The sequence below is a fragment of the Cervus canadensis genome, chromosome 29 (assembly GCF_019320065.1).
Source record: "Cervus canadensis isolate Bull #8, Minnesota chromosome 29, ASM1932006v1, whole genome shotgun sequence".
Lineage (NCBI taxonomy): Eukaryota > Metazoa > Chordata > Mammalia > Artiodactyla > Cervidae > Cervus > Cervus canadensis.
In genome coordinates, this window is record NC_057414.1 from 22,554,058 (window position 1) to 22,567,715 (window position 13,658).

A 13,658-nucleotide genomic window follows, 5' to 3' on the forward strand; every position below is an offset into this window, starting at 1 on the left:
ATGCAACTCAGTAACAAAAAACCCAACTCAATCAAAAAATGGGCAGAAGACCTAAATTTCTCCAAATAAGACATACAGATGGCCAACAGGCACATGAAAAGATGCTCAATATCACTAATTATTAGAGGAATGTAAATCAAAACTCAGTCGGTGAAGAGTCTGCCTGCAATGCGGGTGCCCTGGGTTTGATCCCTGGGTTGGGAAGATCCCCTGGAGAAGGAAATGGCAACCGAACTCCAGAATTCTTCCCTGGAGAATTCCATGGACAGAGGAGCCTGGAGGGCTACAGTCCATGGGGTCACAAGGAGTTGGACATGACTGAATGACTAACTTTCACTTTTCAAATCAAAACTCCAACAAGGTACCACCTCACACCAGTCAGAATGGTCACCATTAAAAATCTACAAATAACAAACGCTGGAGAGGGTGTGGAGAAAAGGGAATCCTCCTACATTGTTGGTGGGAATGTACATTGGTATAGCTACTATGGAAATCCGTATGGAGGTTGCTAAAAAAATTAAAAACAGAGCTACCATATGATTCAGCAATCCCACTCCTAGGCACATATCTAGAAAAAATTATAACTCAAAAAGATACACATACCCCTATGTTCATAATAGCACTATTCATGATAACCAAAACATGAAAGCAACCTAAATGTCAACAGATGAGTTGATAAAAAAGATGAGGTACAGATGTACACAAAGGAATACTCCTTGGCCATAAAAAAAGAATGAGACAATGCCATTTGCAGCAACAAGGATGGACCTAGGGATTATCATACTAACTGAAAGAAGTCAGAGGACAAATATCATATGACATCAATTATATGTGGAATCTAAAATATGACACAAATGAAATTACTACAAAACAGAAACAGACCCGTGGATACAGAGAACAGACCTGTGGTTTGGTGCAGTGGGGAGGGATTGAGTGGGTGGTTGGGATTAGCAGATGTGAAGTATTATAAACAGAATGGGTAAACAACAAGGTCCTACCATATACCACAGGGAACCATATTCAACATCGTATAATAAACCATAATGAAAAAGAATGTATGTATATGTATAACTGAATCACCCCGCTGTACAGCAGAAATTAACACATTTGTAGATCAACTACACTTCAATAATTTTTTCAAAAACGAGGTCATTTTTAACACTCAAGGATTATGAATATAAAAACACAGAGTAAGTCTAGGAGTTAAAGGCTGTGGTCTATAATTTCAACTGACCAAATAACTTCAGTTACTATTAATAAAAAGCAGAATTAGAAAGTCTGGGATAGACAAACGGGAAAAATGAAATTTTGCTTTTCACCAATTAAATACATGAATATAATGGGTGCTTAACAATCCTAAGTCTGGGATTTAGATATTTAACTTTTTAAACTATAAAACCAACTTTGATTAAAAAAAGATGTTCTCATAACATCAAAGAATAGCTAAAACATTTTTGGTTATAAAATAATTATTGGCTCAAAATGAACTGAAAAACTCTTAAAGAAATCATAATCTTTTATATGTTGATCTGAGCAAAGTATTTAAAAGAATCAGGTTGAAGAGTCAAAGTTTACATGACCATAAACTGTTTCACAGTTTCTGATGATACAGTTTTCAATAAAAATTTTCATTTTGAAGATATGATTAGTATTTTTAAACCATAAAATTAAATTTTAAAATGATAAAAATATACCTATAATACCTGTGTAAATTTATACATTGGTAAGGAAAGGTCCACATTTTGTTAACATTCTAAGTCTCCTGGTCAAGGTATAATATATACTGTAATTTGTATACTGTAAACGCTACATACTGTAGCGTTAATACACATTTAGTAATTATTTAAGAAAAATTAATATATTTTAGTAATAACATTTCTGGCTACATTGTAGGTGTTTTCACATATTATATCTCACTAATCTATATAACTAGTCTTCAACACAGAAAGAACAACCATTTTTCTTAAAGCAGTTAATTAATCTGCAGTACTTATCACCTAGGTAAGCTGAACAAAGTAACAAACTATGGAGTGGCAGAACCAAATGTGAATCTAGATTTGTGTAACTTTTCTAAAACACCTACTTATTTCTATTAGAGCAGGCTGAATCTTTCAAGACAGGTAAACCATCAGTTTCTTCATTATTTTTCTCACAGGAATATAAAACATTATACAAAATAATCACTTTATTTCCATCTGAATTGAGTGTTAAGACTCAGTGAGAGGAGCAGGACATTTCACTTCTGTCTATGAAGATAAAGTTGAGTGCTCTCCATTAATTATATGATAAGTAACAGTGAAGAGCTTATAAAGAAATATCACTATGTAAACATGGTTTCCTAATACTTTCTCTTCTCAACTTTCTGACGTCTACTGACTTATTAAAACAGATCTATTCAACAGACAGATTCGATAGACTGTCAAAAGCAATAGTCTTTTTCATTTATCACAAGCCTGGTAATTAATTCATTAGCCTGCCAATCAACCACACTATTAGAGAGATTTGTGAAAGTAGAATGAAACAGCTTACCGTGCACAATGATGTCTCTGTGATTTTTAGAGTAAAATCTGAAGAAAATTCCAAATCTGAGACAGACGTCGTATGACAATCTATATGCTATCCATTAAAAAAAGAGCAGAGGGAAGGATTTAGTAAAAATAAAATCAGAAACACATAAATATTTCTTTTCTATGCAAAAAAATTACTGTAAACCAATGCTTTGCGAACTTTAATCACCCACACCCCACTTTGGGGATTATTTCTAAACTTAAAGGCTATTAGCACTAATATTTAATTACATCTTCTTTAAATCAAATTAGTATTTTTTACTTAGACTTGTTATATGAATAATACATATCAAATCATGGCTCTGTTGTGCTCAAGTTTTTTCTAAGATAGATTAAAATACTCTCAAATAAAAAGTGTTTTCCTGTGTTCCAACTAAAATCATTTTGTAAACCACCAGTGGTATACATTTGCAATAAATTATGTGTGGTAAGTCAATCTTTTTTGTAGGAAATGCCAACTTGAAAACATATGCTATTTAAAAGAACAAGGTGTTTTAGAATTCATTTTTCTAAGTGCATTTGAAGTTTGTTAGATATTAGGAACAACCATACCAATTCCAACCAATGAACAAAATCAACTAAGAAGATTCACTTCAGGGGAAAAAATGGCCAAATATCCTTATTTTCCTGTTCCATCCTAGTTCAAAGGCTTCTCCATTTCACTATGGAGAGTAGACGGACTCGGATACAGCAGTGTGACCAAAGGATGCTGTGCTGTGAAGGCTGTCATCGGCATTTGGCTGACCATGAATAGGTTATAACACAGTGAACACAATTCACATGACTACTTGAGGCATTACTCTATTTTAAACAGTGAGAAAATTTTAAGGAAGCTACATTGTGGTTGCCTTTTATTTATAAAAGGACTGGGGAATACAGAACAGGCTACATTTACCTAAACAAATGAAGAGAAAGGATATGTATACTTTTTAAACACCTTTGTTTATCAGTCCTAAATCTTCTATTTCAACTATTTTATTTACCCATAGCATTTTTGGGAATTAAGCCAAGAAATAACTAGAGAGAGAAATTAGCACCACGACATGATCCTTCTCTTTCTGTTCCATCTTAAGGTTGAGTTGGCTATAACCATTCACCCTTCCCTGAGTGGAAGAATCCAAATAAATCCTTTACACTCAATGTACCAGGGCACTGAACAGTCCTATAGTCATTAACCATGCTATATTTTTTTTTCTTAAAAGGTGAATGCAATTTTAATCAGCTTGTTCTTATTGAGAAACTTTACATATTAATTTAAGACTTTATCCACTTAAGAAAATTAATGAACTTTTACTGATTATCTATTGAATACTTTGTGCCAAGAATAATTATTGATACTATGAAAGTAACAGTGTGACTAAAGAGAGACAGTGTTCTGAATTTAACACTAAACAAGCTATATTTATTTCATTATACAATCGAAATAGATAAATTAAGGAGTCTTTCACAAAAACCAACAGTACTATCACTAACTGCAAAATTACTCAACCCATGCAAATTTGACATAGCAAAACTGTCAATAAAATGAGAGATTAACATGGTGAAGAATATAAAATTAAAATAGCAGGGTTTTAGTCTCATGGACATAGTCACTGTAATTACTTAATCTGAAAAGGCTGGAAGAAATCCAAATGAGAAGTTAAACTGTGTGAAACATACATGAATGAATAAACTGGCTATAAATAAGAAGCTTAGAAGCTTAGAATTAAGGGCAGGAGGTGGTGGTGAAGCAGAAATGACAATACAACAGGACTTTCTGCCTTCACTAAGTCAATGATTCAAGCCTTCAGTGTAAGAAACTTCACTACATAAAGAGAAGTGATTCCAAACGGATGGCACAGTCAACTGGTAAATATTATGACATCAAGTTGCTTTAATTAAAATGAAGAATGATTAGTTTTGAAGACCCATACATAAAATCAATTCATCAATTTGAAATACTAACCTCATAAATGAAAAATAAGAAATACAGCCACACCGTTAAAGAAAATTAGTAAAGTACCCACCTTAACACTACAGGCGTCTGAAATAAGTGTCTTTGGATCTAAAACATCCACCACAGCCTCCGGAATGACTGCTTTCTTCATGCAGGACATGTTGAAGCCATAAACGTCATCCCAAAAAGCAATTCTATCAGCATGCTTATTCATATCACTTACCGCCACAAGGCTGATAGTGCAACTATCAGGGTAGACTGTAACAAATAAAACACCCAACAATTTAGCATTATCTCCCTTTATAACAAAATACAATCATTAAGGCTAAACAGAAATACCAAATCCAAAGTAGACATTACTAGCAATTGATTACTAGCAGTGGAGGGTAGTAAGATTAAAGTAAGGATTTCAGTGATGAGCTCCTATTCAAATTATTTTAAAAGGATGACACAATCTTGAATTTATTAATATTAAACATGCTGACTGTGAAGAGGTACGAGATTTTTACCTTCTATGTTCCTCTGAAACGTGTAAAGACAAGCCCTTTCTAAAGATGTTATGTGACATGTAAAGAAAATTATGGGACAGATAGTTGTGCAGGAGACCAGTTCATATTATCCTCTCTTATTTATTATAAAAGGTAAATATTTATGAGCACTAAATATATGCCAGTAAGTTACTCTAATTTACAGACTGTGGATACATGTCCCTACTCAAACTTACATTTATACAATTCTGACAAATAAACTGAAAATTATTTGTGATGTAATAAATACTAAGAAAGGGGAAGCATAAGGTACTAAGAGACCTACAGAAAAAAAAAAACAAACAAAAACCCAGCTAACTCAGCTTTGTTTATGGCAGGGAAACAAGGATATTATCACGATGAGAGCTGAAAAACAAGTAAGTCTGGAATGGCGGGGGGGAGTGGATATGTTCTAGGTAGAATGGGCATTGGGCATCTAGGGACATAGTACATTCCAACTTGAGAGGAATAAGTAAGGAATACTAAGCTACAAAGGTTAAGTAGAAACCAAAATAAAATAAAATAAAATAAAATAAAGCCAGTGCTGAGTAAACCACAATAATAAACTGGACTTTATTCTGAGAATAAGGATAAGCCAGTGAAAAATTTCATATGAGGGAGCACCTGGTCAAATTTTGGTTTCAGAAAAGCCACATGGAGTACAATGTGGAGAATAAATGGTGGGAAGCAAGACTTAAGAAAGAGGCACTTGTAATAATTCAGCTGATCTGAAGTAAAGTGATGGCTGTGGGAATGGAAAGGAGGAGATACAGTCAAGGTAAGTTTAGGAGACAGAACTAACACATGGTAAGACAGGCTGGCTATGAAAGCGAGAAACAGGAAGAGTCAAGGATGACAGGCTTTATACTTAGTGACTGGGCAAATTATGGTACTAACCCGGGCAACGGAATAACATAAGGGCAGATTCAAGAGGAATATGAGAGTTTAATGCTTAGACAAACAGGTAAAAATATCCAATTAATTATCAGCTGATACATAGGCTTGGAATTCAATAGAGGTGATCTGGATTCAATACCAAGAGAATAAGTGTTAAGACAGGTAAGGGAATAGTGTGTTCAGAGAGAGACTTTTTTATTTAGTTTTGGCTATGTGTGCTTTTCTGTAGTTTCGGAGAACGGGGGCTACTCTCTAGTTGTGGTGCATGGGCTTCTCACTGCGGGGGCCTCTTTTGTTGTGGAGCATGGACTTAGTAGCTCCACAGCATGTGCGATCTTCTCGGATAAGGGAATGAACCTGTGTCCTTTGCATTGCCAGGTGGATTCTTTACCACTGAGCCACCAGGGAAGCTGAGAGAAACCCTCTTCTAGTAACAAGTAAAAGTCTTTATAACACAAAATTTTTAAAACAATATTGATGCTCGTTTTTTGGACTAATAATCAAATTAACTTTGTCCTTCAAATGTCAAAATTTAGGGAATTTGTAAATTAAAATATAAAATACACATTAGTGTATCAACACACTGAAAGAAACTAGATGTGTGCCAAAGAAAAAGAAATAATTTCACAATTATTAATTTAGCCTTCAGACATAAACATCAGAGAAATAACCCTCCTTCCTCCGAACTTTGTTTCTCTCCACAGCTGTAGGAATTTTATTATTCAATGACAGCAGTACTAAATTATCTTCTAAATAAAGCCCACGATAAGATCTGTTGACAACAAAGCAACTGCTTCTTCCAAACCTGACATCTGAGATACCCAGAAAAAAAACCTGGTGCTGTGATACTGATAAGAAGTTTCCCAAGTCTTGTCTAAAGCAGCAAGTGAGTCAGGTGTGACAACTGCACTGGGCTGGAGTCGACTGCTGGGTAACCTGAATTACTTCTACTTTCCTCTTCCTCCACAAATGTGGTAAGCCTCTTGACTGTGTTTAAATTTCTGATTGATATAAATACTTCAAAGTAAAGATATGCTACTGCAAATGGTGATTCACAAGTTATCTGCTATAGGAAAGGTATGCATGTTTAGTTTCCTAACGAGGTTCTTACGATGAGGAACAATGAAGAAGAAATAGAAGCAACTTTAGATATCTAGGTCAGGAAGATCCCCTGGAGAAGGAAATGGCATCCCACTCCAATATTCTTGCCTGGAGAATCACATGGACTGAGGACTGGTAGGCTACAGTCCATGGCGTTGCAAGAGCTGAACAAGACTTAGCAACCAAACCACCACCAAGTTTTTTATGTACACTTCAGACTTAATATGACCATCATAGAAGCTTTCCAACATTATGTCCTGTAATTTCACCCTTAAAGAGGAACATAATAGGTCAGGGGTCAGCAAACATCTTATATAAAGTGACTGTATTACGTTTTGCAGGCTATATGGTCTTTACTGAAACTATTCATCTCTGGGGCTATGATGTAAACATCCCACAGATAATTATAAGTACATGAGCATGGCTATTTTCTAATAAAACTTTATCTAGAAAAATAAGCAGGACACTAGGTATCAGTTCAGTCCCTCAGTCGTGTCCAACTCTTTGAGACCCCATGAACTGCAGTCATGCATGCCAGGCTTCCCTGTCCATCATCACCAACTCCTGGAGCTTGCTCAAACTCATGTCTATCGAGTTGGTGATGCCATGCAACCATCTTATCCTCTGTCGTCCTCTTCTCCTCCTGCCTTCAATCCTTCCCAGCAGCTGGGTTTTTTTCAAACGAGTCAGTTCTTCACATCAGGTGGCCTAAGTGTTGGAGTTTCAGCTTCAGCATCAGTCCTTCCAATGAATATTCAGGACCGATTTCCTTTAGGATTGACTAGTTGGATCTCCCTGCAGTCCAAGGGACTCTCAAGAGTCTTCTCCAACACCACAGTTCAAAAGCATCAATTCTTTGGCACTCAGCTTTCTTCATAGTCCAACTGTCACATCCACACATGACTACTGGAAAAACCACAGCTTTGACTAGATGGACCTTTGTTGGCAAAGTAATGTCTCTGCTTTTTAATATGCTGTCTAGGTTGGTCACAACTTTTCTTCCAAGGAGCAGGCATCTGACGGATATTCCTAACACAGATGAGGCAGTGTACATTCAAGCCACTTAACATGGTTCACAGAGTTCTATTTTAGAATATTATTAAAAATCTTAGTGGACTTAAAATACTATCTAGCCTTTTGTAGAAATGTCTGAACTCAGGCACTGAATCAAGTAATATGATGTACTCGTTAGTAATAGCGTTAAGAAGTAAGGATAACTTTTCCACTGTTTTTATAAGGAAAAACTCAGTTACTAAAACTAATTAAAAAGCAATTCTGATATTAGAGAAATGCAAATCAAAACTACAATGAGGTATCACCTCACACCAGTCAGAATGATAATCATTAAAAATTCTACAAACAATACCTGGAGAGGGTGTGGAGAGAAGGGAACCCTCTTGCTACTGGTGGGAATATAAATTGATATAGTCACTATGGAGAACAGTATGGCAATTCCTTAGACAACGAGGAGCAGAACTACCATACAACACAAAAATCCCACTACTGGGCACATACCCTGAGAAAACCATAACTGAAAGAGATGCATGTACCCAAATGCTTGTGGCAGCACTTTTTACAATAGCCAGTACGTGGAAGCAATCTAGAGTCCATCGACAGATGAATCTTACAGAAATCATGGTGTGTGTGTGTATAATGGAATATTACTCAACTAAAAAAAAGAACACATTAGAGTCAGTCCTAATGAGGTGGTTGAACCTAGAGCCTATTACACAGAGTAAAATAAGTCAGAAAGACATTGTATATTAACATGTGCGTACGGAATCTAGAAAGATGGTACTGATGAACCTATCTGCAGGGCAGCAGTGGAGACACAGGCAGAGAGAACAGACTTGTGGACACAGTTGGGGAAGGAGAGGGTGGACAAATTGAGAGAAAAGCATGGAAACATATATATTACCATATGTAAAACAGACAGCAAGTAGGAACGTGCTGTGTGACATAGGGAGCTCGACTCCGTGCTCTGGGACAGCCTCGAGGGGTGGGATGGAGAGGGAGACGGAAGGGGAGCTGAGGAGGGAGGGGACAGATGTATATCCGTGGCCCATTCATGTTGATGTATGGCAAAAACCAACACAATACTGTAAAGTAATTATCCTCCAATTAAAAAAAAATTGTTAACACAATTAGCAGATTATAGGAAGTAAAAATAACATATTTTAACTGTTAAAAAACAATTTTAAAAATATGTTGGTAATAAGAAACAGACTAAGGAGGAATATGATTTAATTTTTTGCAGTTTATTTTTCAATCTAATTATATTTCACAAAGATATAAAAAATCATGGCCTCTGTATTTGTTAGAATTTAGAAGTAAGTTTTTATCTTTCAGTTAGTAAGATCTATGAATATCCATGAAAGACTTGCTATCAATGCTATAGGTCAATTTGATTCTTTATCCACCTCCTCACAGCTGGCTAACATTTTGGGCCAGCTGCCAGAATCCTGACTAACCCTTTACCTTCGCATTCTGACACATTTGTCACCTGATTTTTGTCAGATAGAAGCATAATTGAATAATTATTCCTTCTTGTAGGTGAAATTAACAAAGCGCTGATTGGACAAAAGCCTTTTCTTAGCAGACCATTTATAAATTCATGGCTTTGACATCTGTGTCCTTCTCGATTCACTGCCCAGAATTCATTTGTCACTAGAACAGCTCACATGGTGAACAGATAAAGATGGGAAATCCTTTATCCCTTAGAAATGCCTCACAAACTTTTGGACACTAAAGGATAAGACTGAGATGCATGAAGAAACAACTCCTACTAAACACTAGCATCATTGTTTGTATATAAATAACCAGAGAAGGAAAAGGTTTATAACAAAAAGGAGACAATAAATAAGTTAAAACAGACTGTTCTTTTCACAGTATATGAACCACAGAGGAAAGCTTTGGTGAAACAATAGTCAATGATAAAATGACTGTCATGAATAAAGGAAAATGTACTACCAGGTAACTACGTCATCAAATAATCACAGTTTTAAAAAATTAATTTCAATTTATATAATAAGGTTATCTTAAAAACCAACTGTTTATTTGGAAATTGGAACATTTCCTCTGGGCCCACACTAAAGCTTAGCTAGGCTAAATTGTTGCTGTAATATACACTGAAAAATTATACTAAAAAAAGGTAGAAAATGATAGTACTGCAATATCACTGAACAAAACCAAAATAATAAATGTGGGAGAAACAAATCTGAAGATGAGGAAGTACACAGTGAATTGTGGAAATACTGAAGGAGACCTCTAAGCACTATGACACAGTCAGTGACTGATTATACTGAGTAAGTTATGTAAAAGTCAAGTACTATACAAAAGGCAGGTGAAAATGCCTAAATTGATCGCAAACTTTTATAATGTATAAACAACATGAATCTCATGTTTAGCTAAAACTAAGGAGTGGAATCGACGTTTATTGAGCAACTACTTTATGTCAAGCACCTCATTTAGACTTTTGACTGATTCTAAAAAGCTAGATAATAAGCCTCATTTTTCAGATAAGGAAACTGAAGTTCAGAGGAATAAAGTAACTTGCCCAAATTACTGTTCTTAATCAGCTAACTAGGTAACTAGTCATCTGATGAAGCAGGGATTTAATTCGAGGTCTGACTGCAAAATTTTGTGCTTTCCATTATTCATGATGCCATGTTTTGTGCTTTTCAAACAGAGAAAAAGGAAAGAGGAACTCAACTGCCCTAATGAGCACCTGTTGGAAAAGAATGAGGAAAGAGAAAAGCGTTGAGAAAGATTAGAGATTAATAAAACTTCAGGGCTAAGTGAGGAAAATGGGAACGTCCTGCCTTACCCATTCCACCCGAGTAAAGGAATGAGGCGATAAAGCAGAGAGACACACTAAAAAGGAGAGCAACCAAGCAGAAATGAGGGAGAAGTCAGTACACTCTAGAGTTCAGCTTTCCACACATGAGGAAATAGCAAGGGAAAGGCATCTGTAAGCCTGGACTTCATAACAGAGGCAGTTTCTTATCAGCAAAGACCAGGATTCCAATGCCATGTATCTGCCACTCTGTTTTGCTGCCCTCTTCTGAACTGTTTGTGAGATTTCCTGTTATGAGGCAGATCTGCTTTCTTCTACAGAAGCTGAAAACGAGAAAATGTTTCTTTCCCTCCCTTGCAAGTTAGGCATGAATCCATGACTGAGGCTCTACTAATGATACACACCTAAATTTCTGTCTACTTTTCAGAGGCAGCAATACCTACTACTGTGTACTGTTGCTGTTTACTAGCTAAGTCATGTCAGACCCTGTCATCCCATGCATAGTAGCCCTCCAGGCTCCTCTGTCCATGGGATTACCCAGGCAAGAATACTGGAGTGGGCTGACACTTCCTTCTCCAGGCGATCTTTCCGACCCTGGGATCCAATCTGAGTCTCATGCTGGGCAGGTGGATTCTTTACCACTGAACCACCACTACTGTGTACACCTTAAATAAATTCTAAAAACACGACTATGTTATCAGTTCTGAGGAAGTTTCAAAGCAACAAATCATTTCTTCGTGCTCCAACAGTATCAATTAGTCCAATTCTGGAGGATGCCAACTCTGATTATGACTAGAAGTGGAGTCTGCCAGGCTTCTACAGAGAAATTTACTCTTTTCCCTTTTATAATGAGAAGATATTTCGTGGGGAGATTCTCAGAAACAAACAACTTAAGTATGCCATTTTTAACCAAACTTTCAGATTGTTCATGTATTTTATATACATCAACATTTTCAGTAGCTATGAAGATGGGCATGATTTTGCTCCTTAGTGCTAAGCCCTGTTTTTATGATTAATTATGTATTTTGCCCAAATTCCCTTTTGTTAGGTATCAATATCATAACTGTTTTTTATTTGCTTGAGTGTCTTTTTTTTGTCCTGACTTTTCTATGTAATTTTGTCTTAGGTGTACCATAGAATCAGGTTCTCTCTTGTGTTACAACCTAATTCTTTCTCATTTATAAATTAGTCCATTTACATTATTGATATGAAAATTTTTCTTGTTCCTATCATTTTGTTACTCTGTTATCTGTAGTTTTTGTTTTATTTTGTTTTTTAAGTAGTTCAACTGCACAATCGTTTTCCTTTTTTCTTAAGTATTCTTTTTTTTTTTTTTTTTACTAAGTCTGCCTTTTTTGTTCTAATAGCTAACTTTATAATTACAACCTTACAGAATATCTTCTGTTTGTCTCTTTTTAATAGTATTTACTAATCTCCTATCACGAGTAATGATAAAGTTAGTGTATTTACTTGTTCTTCCCCTTTCCTTTCCTCTTTGTAATCACCCAATTATTTTTTTGTTATAGAGAGATATATTGATAATACTAACAAAAATCATAGAAGTGGGCATAAAGTTAGTACACAGCTTTATTTTTCAAAATAGCTAGAAATCATATTATATCATGATTATTTGACCTGACGGAGGTAATACTGCTTTTTTTTTTTAAAGTCAATTCTACTGAGATAAAGTTTACATGCAGTAAAACTCACTCTCTTTGCCCTTTTTGGTGTGTAATCCTATGTGATTTGATAAATACACCAGTTATATACAATCACCACCACAATCAAGACACAGACAGGATTGATGACCACAAGCCTCACCATTCAATTTTAATCAACAGTATCATTTTAATATTACCTTTGTAGTGCTAAACGTACTTATAATGCTATTAATTTGAGTTGTCAGTTTTAAGCGACATAAACAGCCAACCCTCAAATTATGAAATAATGAATTCCATAAATTCCTATTAAAGATAAATCCGTGTAGGAATTTTGACACTTTTAGTGTATAAAACATTTATATCTATGCTTCAATCCTAAAATATACATTGGTTTTCAACTCAATTCCTTGTAAAAATATGCACTGGTCATGATCTAACATTTTCCTGGTTTTCCTCCTGATTTTTTGGTTGGGTTGATGTAAGTGAAGTCACTCAGCTGTGTCGGACTCTTTGCAACCCCACGGACTGTAGCTTACTGGGCTCTTCTATCCATGGGATTTTCCAGGCAAGAGTACTGGAATGGGTTGCCATTTCCTTCTCCAGAGGATCTTCCCGACCCAGGGATCGAACCCAGGTCTCCCACATTGTAGGCAGACGCTTTACCATCTGAGCCACCAAGCAAGTCGGTTTAATGTAAAAACACTACATTTCTGATATACAATTGGTAAACTAATAATAAGCAGAAAGTAGTAAACCCACTTTCAGTAACTCTACAAAACTTAAAAATTTATTTTATTTTTTATTTTTTTATTTGGCCTCACCACATGGCATGTGGAATCTTAGTTCCCCAACAGAGGACTGAACACGGGCACATGGCAGTGAATGCACCGCATTCTAACCACTGGACTGCCAGGGAATCCCCACAAAACTTTACTTTTATTAGTGATAACAGCAGAAAATGAGCACCTCTAAAGTACTGTGGAATTACTTGGTGGTTAGGAGAGTGAATACTTAAGTTATTGGCTGACTATGTTTTATAAAGGCCATGCCAGTATATATAAAGTAAAACATAAACTGAACCAAGATTCCTGTAAAAATAAAGTGTGGTCCCTTCATGCTTATATAGTCTTCAATAGTCTGTTTCTCATAATTCAGTTATTCTTTCTTAAATCT

The 13,658-nt window shown here is 35.7% G+C and overlaps 1 protein-coding gene across 1 annotated transcript in view; it reads right to left on the reverse strand.

Annotated features, from left to right (window-relative positions):
* Positions 1-13,658, reverse strand: part of PRMT3 (protein arginine methyltransferase 3) — a 123,006-nt gene that overhangs the window by 46,411 nt on the left and 62,937 nt on the right. Inside the window, exons 12-13 of the mRNA XM_043451398.1 lie at positions 4,574-4,761; positions 2,530-2,616 (exon numbers count right to left, since the gene is read on the reverse strand). Of these exons, the coding sequence (XP_043307333.1) occupies positions 2,530-2,616; positions 4,574-4,761 (275 nt within the window). The remainder of the gene's footprint in view (positions 1-2,529; positions 2,617-4,573; positions 4,762-13,658) is intronic.